Consider the following 21,514-nt stretch of genomic DNA (forward strand, 5'->3'; position numbering starts at 1 on the left):
TTAGTCAGACATGTACTTTCAAGTATTCCAGAATTTTTCATGTCTATGTTTGTGATGCCTGTGGGAATAGAGAAGTAATTGACGCGCTTGCTGGCAGGCTTTCTATGGTCTGGGTGTCAACTCAAAGGTAAGCGTCACTTGATTGGTTGGCGTTCGGTGGTCTTATCTTGGCGTATGCCTGGTTTAGGCATTCCTGCGCCCAGACTGTGAAGCATTGTTCTTGTCGCCAAGAAATGTTGGTTGGCCCACCAACCGGATAACCCTTGTGCTAGTTTGCTTCTTGCTAAATATGGGGATCCAGCTCTTATCCCGGTTCGTCTGGGAACCCGAGGTTTGGCGCTCTCGCACTTGAGTAAATCGTGGTTGAGAACTTTAGCATGCTTTAGAGACCATTTTGAGGTCTCCGAAAATTTTGGTCAGTGGTTGCAGTGGGCGTTGGCACCAAGCGGAGAGTTTCTCACCAAAAAAGTCTATAGATCATTGCTACCGCCAGGGGCTGATTGGTTGCCCGAGGATGTGCTTTGGGCGAAGGGTCCTTCCCCCCGTTCTCGAGTCCTGACTTGGTTAATTTTGCATGATAGGATCCAGACCCACAGTAATTTAAAGAAGTGGGGCATTCAACTCCCGAGTATGTGCGTGCTTTGTCAAGCTGCAGAAGAATCTACGTTTCACTTGTTCTGGTCTTGCCCAATATTTGTGGAAATCTTTAGCAGGACCTGGAGGCATCCAGAAGTATTTGTTAAGGAGGAGTCCTTTGCGCTAGATCTGATCTTGGGGCCGGTTTGTATTAGGCGCAACAAGAGGTGGAGGTTCATCTGGCGAACGTGGTTGCTTACTTCTTGGTGGTTTGTTTGGATGGCACGAAACGATGCTCATTTTCGTCATATTCCAGTTAACATTCAAAACCTGGTGCATAAAATCTTGGTAGATGTTTATGCGATCTTGCGTATGCATCTTAGTGATCTTCCACTCCCTCCTGCTGATGCTACCTATCCTTTGTCGCAATCTGGGCAAGCAGCTCCAATGTGAGAGAATTTTATTTGTCTGATGTTCTTTTCTCTTGTTCTTTCTTTATTTGTTTTGGCTTTTGTTCTTGTTCAATTCATGGGTTCAACATTTTGTTGATCTTCATGAGTGGTAATGTTGAATTACTTTCGTCTCTCTCTCTCTTCTGTGATTCTCACAGTAGATATTTTCCACTACAAATATTAGATTTTTCTCCGTACTGTCATATAATTTGCATGCATTGGACAAAATAGAAATTCCATTCATACAACCCATCTAAAAATAAACTGCGATTAGCAAGAATCAAAGTAATTAGCCACACCACCACTTTCAGGTTTCAACAATCAAACGCAAATGGTCGAGAAGGAAAAAAAAAACCAAGCACCCCCAAATCAGAGGGACGATTCCCATCCTAAATGAATACCAAGAAGGAAAACACTAAAGGAGAACCCCCCAAAAACTGACGTCAACATGAGAGAGAGAGAGAGAGAGAGAGAGAGAGAGAGCACCATCAACATTGCGAAAACATGTTCAACCAACATTGAACCTGTCGAAAAATACAAACCAAGAAGCCTAGAAAAGAAAGCAAGATACAAATACAGTTGATCGACGATCGTCACCCTGGTTCAAGAGGTGGCGATGGAGGCTGACTGCGCTGAAGCTCAGAAAGGTTGATGCGCAGAATGGCGTACACGTCTGTGAAGATAAGGTTCACTATTTTATTGAAAACCACCAGAATATGCCGAAAGATGGCGCTGTTGCGGGTCATCCAAACGGCCCACCAGGACGAGAGAAGCCAAGTTCGCCAAATAATTCGCCATTTGTTGCACTAACGTACACGTTGAGGACCCCACAACAAGTCGTTTGCGAACGATTCCTGGTGTACACTGACCACAAGCTTATTCCAAGTGACCTTAAAGATGTTTTGAAATACAGTGCACTCCCAAAATAGGTGAAATGCAGATTTTTCGGCCGTCTCGCACAACACACATTTACTTGGAAGATGGAATCCGATGGATTTGAGGAAGCTGTCAGTATGCACCCGATCGTGTAGGATGAGCCATGCCAGGAAACGAGATCGAAGAGTCGGTCCCTTGCCCCAGATAAGGCTTGCCGAAAATCGATCCATCCCCGAAGGAAGGAGAGAGAGGTAGCATCTTTTAACATGGAAAGAGCCGTTCGGAGCAAAGGCGTGTCCTAAGAACTTGGACTGCGAGTCAACAAGGCCATTAATAGAAAGAACCGTAGACCAAGATTGGATCCATGATCGATGTAGCTTTGACATTGCTTGCTTACTCACGCGAGTGACCCCAACCAACGATTCCACACCCCCGTATTTAGCAAAAAGAACGCTGACACACAGGGACCCATGTTGGTGCGCAAGCCAGCTCTGCTTCACGACGAGAATCATACTCCTCAATCTGGAGTCCTTGATTCTCAAACCCCTCCTATAAGGAGGAAGCCTTAGAGTATCCCACCCTATCAAGTGACACTTGTTGTTGGAACCACGTCTAGACCACAGGAAGTTTGCCAAAACCCGAGATAGCTTCTTACTAACCCCCACAGGCATCAGGAACATTGACATAATAAATTCTGGCATAGCATTTAGGATGTGCTTGATGAGAGTCAGTCGACCCGCGATGGAAAGGTAGAAAGCTTGCCAGGCCAAAATTTTATTCTAAACCTTTTGCAGAGTCGAGCTCCAAGCTGCCATTGTGACCCTGCTGATCTGAAGCGGTAGACCCAGATAAGAAAAGGAGTTTTCCGTAACCGTGCATCTGAATATCTGCTGGCCCATGGCCAACATCGACGGTGGCGCATTAACCAAGGACAAACAACACTTATCGTAGTTCATAGATAAACCTGACATCGACAGAAAAAAAAGTAGGACAAGCTTGAATCTTAACATTAGTTGGATTGAAGCCCTTCCAAAGATAATCATATTGTCGGCGTATGTCAGGATATGACACAGGAACTCTGGTATACCGAGTGGCTCAATTAGACCACACTCCACTGCCCTCTTAACCAAAACCACAAGGCCCTCAGAGACGATGTTGAAGAGTAAAGGAGACAGGGGACAACCTTGCCGAAGACCACAACCAAGTTTGAACTGCTTGCCCCTTACCCCATTGATCTGAATTTGTGACTGTGCATTGGTAACCAGCTCATGAACCCAGCTAGAGAAATGCCTGCCGAAGCCCAAATTCACCAACATGTTGAAAAAGAACGACCAATGAACCGAGTCGTAGGCTTTATGAAAGTCAAACTTAAGAGTGAAGAAAGTCCTCCCGCTGATCTTGAGAGAATGCAACACTTTTGTGGCCAAAATAAAAGAATGTTGAAGCCTTCTATTAGGGATAAAGGCGAACTAAGCCTCCGATAAAATCCTTGGAGCGACTGACCGTATTCTATTTGTCAAAACCTTTGCGATAATGCAATATAAACTTCCTAACACAGAAATAGGCCAAAACCGCAAGATGTTCGATGCGGCAACTTCTTTATGAATAAGAGATACAATGGCTAGGTGAGAATGAATCGACAGTCGACCATTGCGATGAAATTCAGCAAAGACACTAAGAATGTCACTCTTAACGCATTGCCAGAAAATGCGAAAGAAGTCTATCAGATACCCAACAAAGCCCAGAGCTTTCCAAGAGAGAGAGAGAGAAAGAGAGAGAGAGAGGAATCGGTATTCCCTAGAATTCATCCGAAGTTCCAAACATTTCATCGTGCCCCGAAAGGCTTGAGCCATCGCAGCATGTGTTTGGTTCGTGAAATTAAAATCCTGTGAAATTGATAACCTTATTTGTTGACCCCCTTTGTACGTGGAAAAGGAAATCATATTTTCATTGGAAAATGAAGAGCATTTCCAAGGCGCGTTTGCTTTCCATGGAGAGGGATCAGTTTCTTTGGAAATAACGATCTTTCTGCAGGCCCAATGTTTACTCAAGGGGCCTTTTTTTATGCCCTTTACTATGAAAGAGGCCCTTCTCTTTCATAGGAACTACGGCCCCTTTCCTATAAGGGATGAAAAAAAATGTCTATGAGAAATATGTGGCAGGACCCACATAATAAATGCAAAAATGCAGCTTTCCTATTAAAATGGGGGAAGCACTTTCCCTCCAAAGCTACCCTTTCAAAGATAAGAGGCTTCCCTTAGGTGTGAGTATAACAAAAGTTTATTAAATCATGGGAGCAACTTTCTTTGGCGGAAGTTGCTTTTGAGGGCATTTGTGTGCAGTGGACCCCCGGCTCCCCTCTTCAATGAGGAAACTTTTTGCAGGGGTGGGTGGGTGGGTTTGAAAACGACCCTCCCTCTCTGCAGGGAATTTGCCTAGCCACGGTCCCCTGTTTCCGTGGCACCCAAATGTGCCCCTTGGGTCAAAGTTGAGCCCTCCTTTTTTCGTGGGTTTGTTGTCCTAACTCAAACAACAAGGTGAAGGGTTCAGATCATCTTTTTATCAGCAAGTTGGGGGCTAACCCAATGGAATTTGAACTGGAGACTACTACAACCTAAACATCTAACTTATCTCATTTTGCTGTCAACAAAAGAATATTTTGCACCAATGTTTGTCAGTATTGTTGCGAATTTGTCAATTTGTATCGTATTGGCCAGAAATCTATACAAACCAAGCTGATTTGGCTTAATTTTTTAAATGATTCAAAATATTTTTTTTCATTTCGATTCAGTTCAGAATGGGAATAGGCCGATTCCCTGAATCATTTTGAAAATCAATTCAGGGCCGATACCAATTCTGACAACATTGCTTTGCACCCACAAGGGCTTCACTTCATTTGGTAGAGACCACTCGTATCACCAAGTTGACAAGTCATAAATTGGAAACCCATAGGGGTTCATCCTTTGGTGATAGGCTCAAGTTCGGTATATTCCTCCGTGGGCAAGGGAGACCTGGGGTTTTACGCCAATGAACTTGGTATGAAGCGGCTTTTCTCAATTATCCAAAAAGAAAAAAAAAGGCTCCACAATCTCTGCAAAGTGCATTTGCATTGGAAATCATTAAAACCTGGTCTGATGCTGATATGAACATGCATTTGAATTTGAGCCTTCGAATTTGCCAATTATGAGTGGTGCTTTAACTATTCAGCCATGGATGCTTCTGGGAGACTACATTGAATGTACACAAATGGTTATGACAGAATTTCTGTTATTGATATAAACAGCTACAGTAATCTTATTTTAAGATCTTTACTTAATGTGTCAGATTCAGATCTGTGGCTATCTTCAGTCTAGCAAACTCTTTACCTCGATGGCACCGAGTTGCACCTATCAACGTCATAGTTAGTACACATATAGGTCGATTGCATCGTATGTACCGCCTTACATAGCTAATATTTGTTTTGTTTATACAAATTTAACCAAATTTGACGCTATAAGTACTATTAGTCATTGTTTTTTATGGCTTCTGAGAAATGACTAAATTTTGCTATAACAAGTGGGCCCACATATCTCAAAAGGAACTTGAATAAAATCAACCAAGGTTTGAAAGGAGGCAGACAGACCATCTGCATATTAAGTAGCACGAATAACTCAGGATTCTGCTATAATGCTGCTGTTAGGCACAACACACCAACCTGACCAAATGAACGATTGAGCTCAAAGATCTTTTGGCAGGAGGAAAGCTCAATGGCATTTTGATGACAAGCCCAATTGAGTCAAGGTTATATCTTAAAACCAAACAGCGATCTATAAGATTGCAACCAGACTCGAGTGACAACTGACTGTGTCTTTAACATCTGCACCTTTTCTGTTGGCATATAGTACACATGCGAGCACACACACACACACACATGAAGCATTTTTGTGGTCATGGCACTAAAAAGAAGCAGCTGAATACCTCGAAGAAAGTGTCTTTAATATATGATATGCAGATAAGATCAAAACATTTGAAAACGATGTTACAGGCTAGAAGATACAACTCAAAAGATGAAAATCTCTGCCACTGATCTGTGCTTATTCTGACCCGGCAATCTTTTTCTTCAACACTTCGATGTCTGATGCTAACTCCTTTCTGCTGGACTGATAAGTATACAATTGCATCAGCAGAATTGACTGTAAGGATGTCTAACCAATTTATGAACATAATCTTCAAGTTTGACAATAAAAAATAAGCAATTTTTACCTTAAACAAAAGATATCGGTACACAAACCATCCGGTGTAACCAAGTCCAACAAGTTCCATGATTTTAGGAAGCTGAACAAATTCAAAAGTTTTCAGAACTCATACATGTCAATTGCAAATAGAATTTTGATAAAGCAAAAGGATTCAGATTACCAGTGGGACAGAGTTAATTGCTCCAACAACTATAGAAGACAGCCAAACAGCCACTATTGCACCTCCTCCATAAATGAACAGCGTTGACTTGTTTTCAAGTGAATCCCACTGATAAAATGATCGAGTCAAAAATATATGTGAAAAGTATAAAATCTGAACCATCATATAACATTTTCAAGAACAAAGATGATGTGCACCTTCTCCTTCAAGTCAGAGAAGAGTTCTTCCACTTGGACAGAACTTGATGTCTCTTCTGAAGATGATGCCCTTATTGGAAGTGGAGCAAACCTGCGGGACTCTGAAAAGAAGATTCAATGAGTCGGCATTTACAACCTCATCCTTTAATCCACAATGCTACAATTGAATCTCATGAATCACAGAATCGAAGATGAGACAATTCTTCTGATTAAAGAGTTTGAAAGAAAGGTGCGACAATTGAATCTCATGAATCACAGAAAAGAAAATGAGAAAATTCTTATGATCACGAGTTCGAAAGACAGGTGTTCTTTTAATGCACGAGAGAGAGAGAGAGAGAGAGAGAGAGAGAGAGAGAGAGAGAGAGAGAGAGAGAGAGAGAGAGAGAGAGAGAGAGAGAGAGAGAGAGAGAGTCAACAATTTTATGTAATAAACCACATTTGAATTCAATCATCCCCAACACTTTGAGAGTATACAAAAAAGCTCCATGATTCAACTTCAGTGAAATGAAAACAACTCAGTAACATGGGCAAGTATATATGATCATGTACAACCTTATATACCTTTCTCAAATATTTGTTGTCAAGAGGTACCAGATTAAAATGTTAAATCCATTGGGGAAGGGTAACCAAGTACCGGAAAAATGATAATAACTACAAACTAAACCATGCCAACTACTTGTAGACGAAGCAATAAACACAACTTCCAGTATGTAGCGATGAAATCATGCCATGGTATTCGCAAGCACATGCTTAGAATAATAAACACAATCGTCAGTCACAAAAAGCATAACAAAAAAAATATCGATGCATAAGCACATATAATCTCAGAGAATTCATATCAACATGGATAAAAAATCTGAAATCAGGAATCCTAAAAAACAGGCTTCACTAGAACACCCAGATAATTAGGTAAAGAAGTAGCAAGGCCAAACAATGATGTACCATGGAAAGATTGTGGATGTTTGATCTTTCAACAGTATATGGGAGGTTACAGTTGGTATAGTACTAATATATCCTTGACATTTGTGTCATGGAAAACCCAAAAATTAGCTACAGAAGTATGTCTGACGTTAGAATACTTGGGCCAACAAGATGGAATTGGAAGTTTATTTGCCAGAAACTACAAGTGGGCAAGAGAAATTGCAACTTACAAGGCAATGAAGCAGCTTAGTAATGGAAAGAAACATGAAAGAACATGATATTTCTGAAAATAAAAGCTTTGAGATTCACCACACACTTTCAAGGCTATGAGGAAAGTCAGATGCAACAACAATTAATTAACAAGTCGCAGCCAGAAATATTATGAAGAATAATAAACAGAACAACAAAACTCCAGTGTGACCACAGCTGGTAGAAGGCACCCCCTAGTACCTTTACAGCTTGATTATGGGGGAAGATTGCTTCCTAGATGAACAACCGATTTTATATTTAATTTTCTGTTATACAACATAACTACAGTGATTTTTTCATCAAATGCTACCCGCATACTTCTACTTTGCTTCTGCGCAAAATCCTGAAGTTCATATGATATTTGGATAAAGCGCATGATCCGGTATAACTTCAGAAGTTCTGTCAACCAGGCAGCTACAAGTTAGAACCACGGTTTATTTTGGAGGATTCTGTCATAAATTCATAAGACACTGTTCCACATGGAGCAACAGTTGTGCAGCTAGCACTATGCATCCCTTCTTTTATATCAGAATCATATACAAAGATCTATGTAGTCAAACGTGCTAGGCAGTGCCTAGTCGTTAGACCCCTAAAAAGACTAGTCGAAGACTATGCGGGACAAGTCAGACTAGTCGGTAACCCAATTAAATATAAAAAAGTACACAAAATATACATAAAACAACAACAAACAACAACAACAACAACTACGCCTTCATCCCAAAACAATTGGGGTCAGCGATATGAACCAAAAAAGAAATTCATTTTGGGTCTTCCACATGAATCCTTTTCCTCCAATCATTTCTATCCAACGCCATGTCCTCGGTGAGGTTCAAAGCATTCATATCCTTTCCTATCATCTCCATCCAAGTCTTCCTAGGCCTACCCCGACCTCTTTTAACTAATATATTTTCCCATTTCTCCAACCTTCTAACTGGAGCATCATTAGGCCTTCGCCGAATATGTCCAAACCACCGTAAACGATTCTCTCGCATCTTATTTTCAATGGGTGCAACACCTACCTTCTTACGTATCTCTTCGTTCCGAATCTTATCTTTTATTGTATTTCCACACATCCATCTAAGCATCCGCATCTCAGCTACACTCATTTTTTGAATATGATGTCTCTTGGCAGCCCAACAAAATATACATAAAAATGTGTTTAATTCTTTCACTAATAAGATGATTTCATCACACAAGTACAAAATTACACATGATTTCACACACACACACACATATATATTTCAATTATTCATAACATATTCAGTATAATCAACAAAATATGCTTTCAACCTTTCACAGAAGTACAATAACACATACATATATAAATAATATATTACATAATTCATAATGCTAAACATGCTTTCAGGCTTTTATAGAAAAAATCATTACAAACAAAGTAACACACATATATAAAAAAGCATAATCAATTAAAATTAATTGTGCATGCTTTCAATGTTTAACAGAAAAAATCCCAAAAGCAAAGTAGCACACACACACACACACACACACACACACACACACACACACACACACACACACACACACACACACACACACACACACACACACACACACACACACACATATATATATAATAACCAAGCATGTTTTCATAATTTCACAAAACATATCACACAAACACATGCACATACATATAATTATATACATATATATATATATATATATATATATATATATATATATATATATAACCAAGCATGTTTTCATGATTTCACAAAACAAATCACACAAACACATGCACATACATATAATTATATACATACATACATACATACATACAATATATATATATATATAAAAAACTAAAATGCTCTCGTGTTTAGGCAGAGGCAGCTTAGTCACCGACTATGTCACATGGGTGCGGGTGCGGGGGTGCGGCACTTTCAAAAAACTTGGGTGCGGGGGTGCGGCAAAAATATAAATAAATAAATAAATAAATATATATATATATAAAGTCCAAAAGTTGGACATAAATGACCCTGGGTGCATTGACTGCACCAAGAGTCAGGTTGACCGCATCGGGTGCGGGTGCGACACCTAGTTGAAGAGTCCCTGTGACATAGGTCACCGACTAGTCGGCAAAATTGGTACCTTTTAAAGTACCCACCTAAGAATTGCAAAGCCTAAGCGTTTTAGGCATTTTACTCAGCCCAGAACGACTAGGCGGACTAGTCAGGGCTTTTGGCTATATAAACAAAGATTGCAACTTTGAAGTTTGTATTGCAATTGATGCATAATAGATGAAACAAAGATTCACGAGTGTGTGTGTGTGTGTGTGTGTATATATATATATATATATATATATATATATATATATATATATATATATATATATATATATATATATATATATATAGGCACTTCTATGGTGGTATTGTACCACCACACACTTGATTTACATAGATCTAATCTAACCATTAGATCAAGTTTAGCATATTCTAGTTACTATGTTCATGTGTTAAAGTTGACTCAAATATGATGTTTTATGCCATTTTTAAACCACTCTTATTTTCATGAATTGTGAGCCGTTGATTTTTACGGTCTCAAAAATGGATTCTTATGATGTATTAAATATGATAAAACCTTTAAATATAGTAAATAAATTACGCTAATTACATCTGTATGGTTAGATTTAACATTTGGTAGCTAGATCTATGCAAACAAGACAAAAGTGTGTACCACAGTATGGTATCATTGTACATAATCACCATATGTTTTCCCATATATATATATAAAGGTTTTTCTTGGGATGCTATAGCTTATATTTGTTCCTTTTGCTTCTTTACCGAATTTATGGTTCCAATGCTGCATTCATGTACATGTTGGCACTCCTGGTAGCATGATAAGAGCCAAATCCATTTGGATTCTTTGTTTAACTGTGGACTGTTAAAGATCCATCTGTTATCATGAGTCAGAAAGACAGCACTGTATTCAAGTTTTAGAATGTGGAGTTTTAGAATGTGGGACTGAAAAAGAGCAGATCAATTTAACTTTGAATCACTGATGACAATAACTAAAGACTTCGTGATGATTCTATCAATGTGGCTGGCCCAGCAAGTCACCAATACTGGTCTGCAAGGGGAAATTTGTCATTCAGCTGCATTTGATTAGGCCAACCATACACCTGTCCGGTCTCCCAACAATGAAAAAACAATAGCATAGACAGAAAGGTGCAAATAAATACCACTAATTTGGACAACAAAACCAACAATAATGTATCTAATTAAACGCACTGTACTAAAAATTGATGAAAAAGGGGGAAGGCCATATAAATATCAAGATAAAAGCAATCCCCTTCAGGAAACCCATGCCGAAAAACACCAAATTCCTTGGACTTAACAAAAAAGAAGAGAAAAAAGATATACCATTATGTGCAGAAGTCGGTTCCAGTCAATCAATCACAAGAAAGCAGAAAAGGGCAGTCTATCTATCAAGTACAGAAGACACTACCAACAAAAAAAATGTCATTTGGATATAATAGCGAATAATGGGGGTTACAAAAACGAAACAACAATTCTATCTCAAAAACAAAAATAAACCCATTTTAAAAGAAAACAATGCCATTCAGGATTTGATACCAAAAACACAAGACATTAATATTTTGTACTCTGACAAAGAGATAGCACTTATTCAAAAAACCCACTTCCACCCATTCAATCTCAAGGAGAGATAGAGAGAGAGCCGAAAGTAATTCAACATTACCACTCATGAAGATCAACAAAATGTTGAACCCATGAACCGAACAAGAACAAAAGTCAAAACAAATAAAGAGAGCACAAGATAAAAGAACATTAGACAGATAAAATGGGCTCACGCCATAGCCGCGTGCCCAGATTGAGACAAAGGATAGGTAGCATCAGCAGGAGGGAGTGGAAGATCACTAAGATGCATACGCAAGATCGCATAGAGAGATAGAGAGAGAGAGAGAGAGAGAGAGAGAGAGCGCACCCGAGGTGGCAGGAATGAGGGAGATGGAGGGGCGAGGGAGGAAAGCATGGTGGCGGAGTTGAGGGCGGCCGGAGGAGGAGGAAGAGCACGTTGGAAGGCGAGTCTTGAGGAGAGCAGTGGAAGCGCCCGCGTAGATGGTCGCCATTGCCACCGCTGCTACTGCTGGTGGTGTTGGTGCTCGATCGCTGCTCCTCCTTCTCTGCTGATGTGTGCTTAGACCTCCTCCTCAAACGCCGGCCACGTTATCAACTTATCATCTTTTCCTCCCTCAGAAAACAATAAAATGATATCTGCATGTTCTCTTTTTAAGACACGTGGCAAGGGGAGGCTCCTGATTGGGCGATCCTCTATCTAGAATCCATGCCCACTTTCAGAGCCCACAGTACCACCACGAGCCAAGCAAGCCCTCAGGGTTCGAACTGGGCTCGCTCGTTTACCTATAGGGTGTGTTTGAGAGATCTAGGGATGTCAACGGGTCAGATGTAACCCTACATCCGATCCGAGTATTCAGATTTGGTTGCCAAATTCGGATCCGATTAATAATTGGAATCAAGTTTGGTATTGAGTTTTGCATTCAAATCCAAACCCGAATCCCACTAAAGCCCAAATTCTATTAAGTATAAAATATTGGGTTCGAAGCTAATCGGAACTGGATTTGGTTTTATCTGATTATGTCGCGCACTCGATAATGCCTAGATCTGGCCCGAGTTAGGCCTGTTTAGATCCCTAGAGAGAGCACCTCCCTAGGTTGTAACTTTGGTCTGAACTTGCCTCTTATTTGACTAGAGATCCATGGATTTATGTGGTTTTAGGATCTTAGATTTGAGATCCTCTATCTGTCAGAAGATCGGTTCTAGTGCAGGCCCCAGGCTTTGATCAATGTGCTTGTGGATTTTGAGTAACATCCTTACACTTTTAGGCCTTGTTTAGATGATGACAGGAAAAACCAGGCTTTGCTTTGGTTTGCCGAAAATCAGGTTTTGTTGGTGTTAGGATACTAAAACCTCAAAAAACAGATTTTGAGTTTTCAAAAGTAAAAATAAATAATAAGAAATGATTGTGGATTATTTTTAGTTTTTTTTTTCTAAAATACATAAAAAAATGTAAAGAAATATAGAAAACATATACAAGGAAAAAATTGGTTAAGCCATTTTATAGCAAGAAAACAAAATCATATAAACAAATGCTAAAAAAAGTGAAGAAAAAATGGTTCAGCCATTTTCTGACCAGTCACCGGGTGAAAAATGTTTGAGCTAGTGCCACCCGGTAAAAAGAGGACTAGTCTGGCCATTTCCTGCTCGAAAATGGCTGAATATTGTAAAAAATGTTAAAAAATATAAAAAACAAGAAATAAATGGCTTGGCCAGTCACTGGCTGAGAAATGGATGGGCTAGTGCTACTTGGCAAGGGAGACACCACCCCGGCTGATCGAATTTCCTAAAAAGAAAAATAAATACTTTTAAAAAAGGAAAAAAAAAATAGCTGGGCGATTTTCCAGCTAGCCATCGGTCGGGAAATGACATAGCTAGTGCCAAATGATAAAAAAATTCTAAAATTCATAAAAAAATAAAGAAAAATGGATGAATAGCTTAAAAAAAAGTTAAAAAATGAACAGCCACCTGAAAAAATTAAGAAAAAATCTTTCTGATTTCTAGTCGGCTAGAAAATGGTCGGTTGGTACTGCCTTCTCCGACTGAATTAGTCCAGCTAGTGATCGGCCGAAAATGATGAAATAAGTTTTGACGAGAAGTGAAAGTGAGGTGAGAGAAAAGAGTTACGGGGAGGGAGGGTTGCGGGAAGAGTGGGGAAGGATGACGCCGCTGACCCGATAAACCAGGTTTGATGTCATCTCCAAACATGCACCAAACCTGGTTTTCATCTGAAAACCAGGTTAACGCCCGGTGTCATCCAAACGGGGCCTTAGGATGTGTTTGAGAGCCCTTGGATTTCATAGGATTTGAGGTCCTTGCCTCTGGGAATTTGAGATCTTCGGATCTCCAATCCAGGGTTTTTTGAGGATCCCAAATCAAGCATACCTTTAAGGTGCATTTGAATACAGGGAATTTCTGATGTACGAATCCAGTGCAAGGTTGATGTTGAGATTCAAGGTAAAACAAACAATGAATCTCCTAATTGGGACGATATCTAGCTTCACTAGGTCAGACCAGCCACTCATAACATCTATGCAATTCTTAATGAAACATTCAAAAAACAGAAACCCACTACTAGCCAAATAAATTTTGTTGTTCTTTAACTATTACATACCAAGCTACCACCAATTGCCAAGTACCATCTTCATCCTGTGACTTCTGATTCCAAGAAACATTTTATATCATTCTCAAAAATCTGGGTTTTGGGATTTGTTTTGGTGAAGGATAATATCATGATACAACCACCAAGGTGGTATCCCATGTGGTAAGCAGGGTCCTGGGACAAGCTGAAGGCCCAGGTTCGAATCCCTCTGCCACATGGGGTTTTAGAGATATCTGGTAGGGGTCTGCCTAACCCCAGCTTGCCTTATAAGAAAAATATCATGATACAATTATTTTTTGTTTTTATCACAGAATGGAATCATTCCAGCAAAAACGACAGATTGCATGAACAATCAATGATTTAGGATAACTCTAAAAAAACAGTTTTTCTATGATTTTCATGCTGTTTTTAGGAAAAACATAATATATCTTGGGTGAATCGCCAGAAATCTTGATTTTCACCCATCAATTTATCCCTGAGTTGCCGCACAGGCGATTTTGGCAAAAAATTGTTGGGTTTTACCTCATTGAACTCGCTCCTCAAGTTTCCTCGTTGATCCGCGATGACGGCTACTATAGCCAACACAATCTTAAACTGCGATAAAGACTTGCTCATATGAATGTCACCAAGTTGAAAGGACATCACAGATTCAAAACCACCAGTGTGCGTCCCTTGCTGTGAAGCCAAAGTTGGGTATATTCCTTGATGGGAAAGAGTTGATTCTTACAACAATGAATTTGCGAGTGAAAGGCAGTTTTCTCTGGTTAACCAAAAAAGAAAAAACACAAACTTCTAAAAAAAATGATCAAACAATGTAACATGCACGTGAGATGGGAATCGGTTGCTTATTCCAAATCACCTGAAACAATGTAATATGCAAATTCGCAAAAAATGTGGTGGCCTATTCCAAATTACCTGAAACAATGTAATATGCAATTTGGAAAAAATGTGTAATCCTGCACGTGTGCAACACGTTTAACACGGATGACACATTATATCATATGAAGCCCGGCAGCGTTGCATAGCCTTGTGGTGCATCACGTTTTTATCTTCTTTGAACTTACGTATCACTTGATCTGACAGCAAGTAAAATTAAAATATCAATTGCCAAACACTAGCATTTAACAATCTCAAAGTCTATTTTTCATCCTTGGGTTAATGAAACAGCCATTTCTCAATCTCAAGGAGAGAGACTTGAGAGAGAGAGAGAGAGAGAGAGAGAGAGAGAGAGAGAGAGAGAGAGAGAGAGAGAGCAATCGCCTTAACAAGACCTTCAAATAAGCCAAGCTTCTAACACTGTAATCGGTTTTACAGTTTTCTTTTCCAAGCTGATTGAAGCGTAGGAAAATATACTCTTCAAAGGTGCATCTTCCAAACCAATGCTTACCCTCCAAAATCAACAAATTGGGTACATCGTTTCACCACAACCAACTCATATCATATAAGATTATCAAGGAACACTAACCAGCCTTCCTGACAAACAAACCAAGACAAAGTACTCACTGCCTCCAAAATGTTGGGGTGGATGCCTACTTGTTAAGCGGCAAGATGTTTCACATTAGACTTCAAAGGAAATATTTGAACAGAATTCAGCTCCCTGAATATATAAAAGGGCATTGCAAATATGTGATTCCCAGTGGATTTTCTTCTTCCATGAGAGCCATGCCACATGGATACGGCTATGAATACAGGTCTAGAGCTACTTTTATGAAGTTTCCAATATGACTAGTATATAAAAGGATACAGAACAGGAGGGAAAATGTACCTGTTTGACATCGTAGAGAGGTCAATGACTCATGCGAGCATGATAATATAGAGCCAAATGTAAGGGAAGCAAGTCATCAGGATGGTTCTCTTGCTTTGCATCTTCTAAAGCAGTGGTTCATCACTGCACTAGATGAAACCATGGCTTTGCATGAATCAACAAAGAGGAGCCTTTGCTATCCTTCCCAATGAATCCGGGCACAACCATATGAGAGAGATCAGTTCCAAAAGCTCCTCAAAGATTGCGGTTACATGGTATTGACAAGCAACCACATAAATTCAACCCACTATTGCCTGTTGCGACTCTTCTGCCTTTGCAGCTTTCAACTTTTCTATCTGCTTTCTAAGGTAGGCCTGCTTTAGTCTCTCCCTGTTTGCCTGTGCTTGTGCTTGTCTTCGCAACTTAAGTGCAGAAGCACTCTCTCTAGCTTGGCTTGTCTCTTCGTGAACTTCCCTATAAACAGGATAAATGCAATCAATATCAGAAGGAAACAACTCTTCAATTTGCAGTTCTCTTGAATCATGATCCACTTACCTTACAAAGCGTTTATGCTCATCCCTGTCTACTGTATCACCAGTCCGACCTGGTCCCACTGGCTTTGCAAATAAACTTGGAAGTATATCGGCATCTGAATCAACATCCTTGCCCTCCTTAGATGCTGCAGAAGAGGCATCATCAACCTTGGACACACTAGACTCCTCATAGACAAGGCGCTTACTGAAGAAATCCACGCAATATTTCTCCTTTTCTTCTTCATCAGGAAGTTCCCCCCTTGAGAGTTTCTCATAGAGTTCAGATTTCTTCTCTAATGCAGCGTAGCTAGCTGAACCATCCTCTACCGCTTTCAGCTCGAGCTTGTCTCTGCCAGTCAATGAAGAATCATGTTAAATTCAATGTATCATGATTGCCAATCAAGGGGCGAGGGGAGCACTTGGCTGGAACCTCAGATTGTCAGACAACCAATGCACTTTTTTGTTGCAAACTTAGGTCTTATTTATTGCAACACGCAAGACTGCAAGTTTACCACCCCTCAAGCAATCAATGAAGGAGGTTATGGATCTTCTATTGAAGAAGGGGTACGGCCCAAGAAGTTAAGGACCTGCCTGAGAGGCAGGGTCGGGATGCTTCAAAAGAACACCAAGTTGGTGTTAAGTTTTTCAGTAATAACTTTCATAGCTCTACGGTATCAATGGCCAAGACCTGGTGAAGTTTTGCAAATATAAGCTATGACAGACTTTTGTTTTATGATAAGCAATGTTTTATCAGCACTTCTTTCCCTGGTCTTTCAATGATACAACTAGCCAGATCTTTTTTTTTGGTATCCACTCTTCTTTTACCAAATTTTTTGGATGAAAACAGTTGTAACAGGAAAAAAAAGAGGCAAGCCTGACAAAGGTCTTTATAAGAATAACTATGGTTGCCAGACTATGTCACACAGACTCTTCTAACATGGCACCGCACCCGCATCGCACCCGCACCAGGGTGGGTGCGACACTTGGACACAACTTCCTTTGTGTTAGGTGAAGTCAACCACACTGAGGTCCATTTCTATCCAAAAGTAGATTCAGTTAACCCTAATCAAGTCCATTTTTATCTATATTATATATATAAATACATAAATGCACACAAATACACGTAGTGTTAACTTAAAACTGTTAATATATATATATATATATATATATATATATATATATATATATATATATATATATATATATATATATATATATATATATATATATATATATATATCCTCCCCGCACCCTCGCACCCAAGTTATTTTTAAAGTGCCACATCGCCGCATCCGCACCCGCACCTATGTGACATAGTTGCCAGACTAGAAAGTAGAAGTGGAAGCGAAAAATGATATGGGAAGCGGAAGCGAGAAACGAAAAGCGAGGTATCAATTTGAAAGTGAAACAAGAATAAAAAAGGAAGCAATATGGAAACTGAATATGAATAAGACAAGAAACAAATAAAAACTAAAATAAAACTGAGTATTCTTAAATTTCATGTAATGTAAGAATTAAATTTTTTGTTACAATCTAACAATTATGGTTGCCAATTTAAAGAAAGCACATGAAAAGTGAGTAAGCGTGAGAGCAAAAACATGAAAAGAAATGTATGAAAAGCATATGGGAAGCATGGAAAATGGTTGTGGGAGCATAGGGGAAGCGTGGGAGAATCGAGATTCCCATGAAGTTTCGGAAGCGGGGAGTATCGTGCTTCTAAAGCGTGTTTCTGGAAAGCATGCTTCCCACCTACCTAAAGCTTCCGGTAACTATGAGAATAACATAGGTAGCCAAGGAGAGGCACATTTGCAGTTACACTGTCTCTCTCTCTTGTGGTTCGGTTTCTTTATTTCAGCTAATGTGCCCATCTTGAGCACTCTGAAGAAAGAAATAACTGAACATGGGGGAGCCTAAGTTGTGAACCTCTGACTACAAGGAATGACACTGTGAGGATCACTTCCAGTACACAATCTGTTAGATCTCATCAAACATAAGCAACATAGCATATCATTCATCCATAATACTTGAAGCAGGAACCATCCTCTGATCCATATGACCATTGAAAACCGTGGTTTTAAAACTTGCCGAGTCAACTCGTTGACTCGGCTCGGCTCGGCCCTCCAACGAGTCAACCCGGCAAGGCAAACTCGGCCTGACAAGACTCGGCCTTGACTCGGGCCTGACTCGGGCGAGTTCTGGGATGTTTGAAATTTGATTTTTTATTTGAGTTAAACAAACATGGGACGAAGTACGGTTGTTACAGACAGAACATATGTTTTGTCTGTTATGTTCTAAGGGTCTGTCCAATCTTGGACAAGCAATCAGACAGACCCTTAGGGTCTCTTGTGAGTGTGTCCTTAGTGGTCCTTGTGTTGGCTGATTTGGTGGACTGATGTGCTCATTGGATTTGTGTTATGTGTGCTCTTGGATCTTCCCTGTGTGTGTGTGTGTTAACTTCGTAACAGGTACTAAGTATCACTATCATAGCATAATCAACTATAATATTTATATGCTGCATCTCTTTCGAGAATTTTTGTCATGCCACTTAATTTCATATTTTTCAACTGACACCATAGTTATTCTTCAACTTACTCCGTAGTCCTTTGTCTAAAAAAGAAATTTGAAGGCTATTTAGCAGGATATCCTAGAGTTTTTTGCTACAGCATTAGTTGCTTTTAATGACCTTTGTTCATTTGTCAAGGATGTACATTTATATATGGTCACATGGACAACAAAAAGGACACATGGCATGCCATTGTTGTTCAATTTTTCATTAAGAATACTGTATAAGGGGGCATGACACAAGGGTAACTGGTAAGTTGGAAATATTCCTGTGAGATAGTCTGGGAGAGATCAGCCTATGCATTTTTCAATGTTATTGCTCTCTATGAATGGTTTAACTAGAAAATGACAAACCCAAGAAGTAATACAAGCAAAAACCAAGCTAATTTAGTTGATGCCAATTGTTATAAGTTCAAAAGCAACCTAAGAAAGAGTCACATCTCTCTCCCAGTTTCAGTGATTACATGCCTTTACACAACCCAAGGATCTCTTGTTTACTGAAAAACATGGTTTGAGACAAATTATAAATTGTTTTTCTTTTAAAATCAAAAGTTAACAAAACCCGGTCCGAGTCACTGAGTTGACCCGCCGAGTCACGAGTCAATAAAGAACGAGTCGAGTCCCGAGTCATGGGTTTTAAAACCTTGTTGAAAACTTTGGCACATCTAATTTTTCATCTCAAATTACCAAAGAACGGTCGAATGATTCCACAACTCCAAACTCCGATTTGCCTCACCATGGTTTCTATAAACGATCTTGATCACTTTATGTACAAAGCAAAAGCAATGAAATGAACTCCAGACACACCCCACACACAAAAGCTACCACTTCATTACAACCAACAATCATATAAGTAAAGTTGCCATACATCCACACAATCCTTTCTTTTATAACTAAAGCAGCTATCTATGTCAAAAACCCTAAAAAGTGTTAAGTGTGCCTTGAATTCTGGACCCGCTTTGCTCCATCACCCATTTCAATATAATTTGAGAGAAAAAATGGAGGTTTGCAGTGATAGTAGAGGGATTGAGCCATTAGGCCCGAGACTGGAGCCCACCACAAACCTCTCCCAGGGTGCGGGGGTGGAGCCCTGCTGTATGGACCCTTTCTAATTTTGCAATTGTTCATTTCTCAAATTAGCAAGAGTTTTCTGTGTATTTGGAAAATTGTTTCATTCTTGGAGAGGGTTATGAGAGTCTTGGGTGTAATTTCTCAAGGGTTTTAAGAGAAAGAGCTTGTGACGCTTCTGCAACAATATCTTTTGATCAGCCTATCAAAAAAAAAATCTTTTGATCAGCCTATCAAAAAAAAAATCTTTTGATCAGAGTGAACCTTGGACGTAGGTCATAGACCGAACCGCATATATTCTGTGTTTTTCTCTTTTTGTTCGCTATCCTCTTTATTGTTGTGTTTTGGTATCGTTTGGTTCGTGTTTTCTTAACAATAAGTATGAAACCCATATGACATCATACATAATAAGTTCGAGAAAGAAAATCTAAGAAATTCGAATACCATCCTCTCCTTCATCAAACGGAAGATTAAAAGAACCAAAGACGATATCCCCATTTCGATAAAAGAAGATACTAAAGAACTCATCATGGATTTCTAGATAGTGTGCCTCTAATCACAATAATCAACGAAAAAGAAGAGATTGCCAACCTTCGAGATGACGAGAGAAGAGTTCATCAAACACCCACAAACTATAGCAAATGAATTCAAAGGAAAAACAACAAAGAACAATATAAAACCACAAAAAACTAAAAAATTGTGAGTTGCAAAAAACTACCGATTAGCCCGGGATTCGATGCCTGAATTCTTCCGGGAGAAGACGTCGTTGGGAACTATATTCTTCTTGGCCCGATGGAATTCGATGTCGGGGGCCGATTCCTTGGCCTTCTTGGCTTCCTCCTGGGTTTTGTAGAGCTGGGCCTTGAGCTCCAGGATCGAAGAGGCGCCGACCCCCTCGATCACCTTCTGCTTCTTTGGCATCACCGAAGACTCCGTCAGCCATCCCAGCGACTCAACCCTTTTACTCTTCTCCTCTTCCACCATGGTTGAGAGAGAGATGGGTTGGTTTGAGTTCTGTTTGCAGCAGAAGAGAGAACCCGTTTTTATTCTTCAATAATTTACAAAATCATCCTAATATTTTATTTATTTACAAATTCACGGCTACTCTTATGAATGTTATATTTAACCGCCTAATGCTGGCTATTATATTTGTTCATCAATTTATTTTTTTTACTGATAAAGATACACTTACTTTTGACCCCATTATGTGTTTTTGCAAAGACGGCCCTGAAAAATATGATAAAATAGACCAGTTCAGGATGGCATATGGGAAAATGGGGCCCTGCCTCACCTCACCCCGTTTGGATTGAGGATGGAGGACATGAAACGAAGAATGGACAGAAGATGGAGGACATAAAATGGAGAATGGACATAAGATGGAGGTTAAAATCAAAACCCGTGCACGGACAAAGGCGAGGATAGACTTACTCTGGCCTTCGCCATCTCACACACACACACACACATATATATATATATATATATATATATATATATATAACTCTATCATAAAACCTTTTCTCAAATCTCTCTTCTCCTTCCTTCCTTTCCTTCTTCTAACAAGTTGTGCAAGTTCTCATTTCTCTCCTCTCCTTCTAATGGTAGAAGGCGGTAACAACTAAAGGACTCAAGAAATGAGGCTCTATCCAGCCTCACCCCCATTTGAACCTACAATGGCAAACATAAAATGGAGAATAGTTATGAGATGGAGGTTAAAATCAA

The 21,514-nt window shown here is 39.6% G+C and overlaps 2 protein-coding genes across 7 annotated transcripts; both read right to left on the reverse strand.

The window, feature by feature from the left end:
* Positions 1-5,858: 5,858 nt before the first annotated feature.
* Positions 5,859-11,913, reverse strand: LOC149812412 (protein CURVATURE THYLAKOID 1A, chloroplastic-like). Its single transcript, XM_089993696.1, has 5 exons — positions 11,636-11,913; positions 6,497-6,597; positions 6,300-6,407; positions 6,147-6,218; positions 5,859-6,043 (listed from the first exon to the last, which is right to left on the reverse strand). Exons 1-5 carry the CDS (start codon positions 11,778-11,780, stop codon positions 5,978-5,980), a joined length of 492 nt encoding a protein of 163 aa, XP_089849822.1. The 5' UTR covers positions 11,781-11,913; the 3' UTR covers positions 5,859-5,977.
* Positions 11,914-13,661: 1,748 nt separating this feature from the next.
* Positions 13,662-20,805, reverse strand: LOC149812413 (uncharacterized protein At4g18257-like). Of its 6 annotated transcripts, none has more exons than XR_016428575.1 (5): positions 20,514-20,805; positions 16,188-16,514; positions 15,654-16,106; positions 15,160-15,485; positions 13,662-14,964 (listed from the first exon to the last, which is right to left on the reverse strand). XR_016428575.1 is itself a non-coding variant. In XM_089993547.1 (3 exons), the coding sequence occupies exons 1-3, from the start codon at positions 20,777-20,779 to the stop codon at positions 15,932-15,934; spliced, it is 768 nt and encodes a 255-aa protein (XP_089849673.1). In that variant the 5' UTR covers positions 20,780-20,805; the 3' UTR covers positions 15,019-15,931. The 6 variants fall into 6 exon arrangements, 1 of the variants encoding a protein (XP_089849673.1); XR_016428573.1 differs by having other exon boundaries at positions 13,662-14,648; positions 14,804-14,964; positions 15,160-16,106; XR_016428574.1 differs by having other exon boundaries at positions 13,662-14,648; positions 14,748-14,964; positions 15,160-16,106.
* Between the last annotated feature and the right edge of the window lie 709 nt (positions 20,806-21,514).

Source organism: Nuphar pumila, chromosome 17 (genome assembly GCF_984573655.1).
Source record: "Nuphar pumila chromosome 17, dmNupPumi1.hap1.1, whole genome shotgun sequence".
In the NCBI taxonomy this organism is placed as follows: domain Eukaryota; kingdom Viridiplantae; phylum Streptophyta; class Magnoliopsida; order Nymphaeales; family Nymphaeaceae; genus Nuphar; species Nuphar pumila.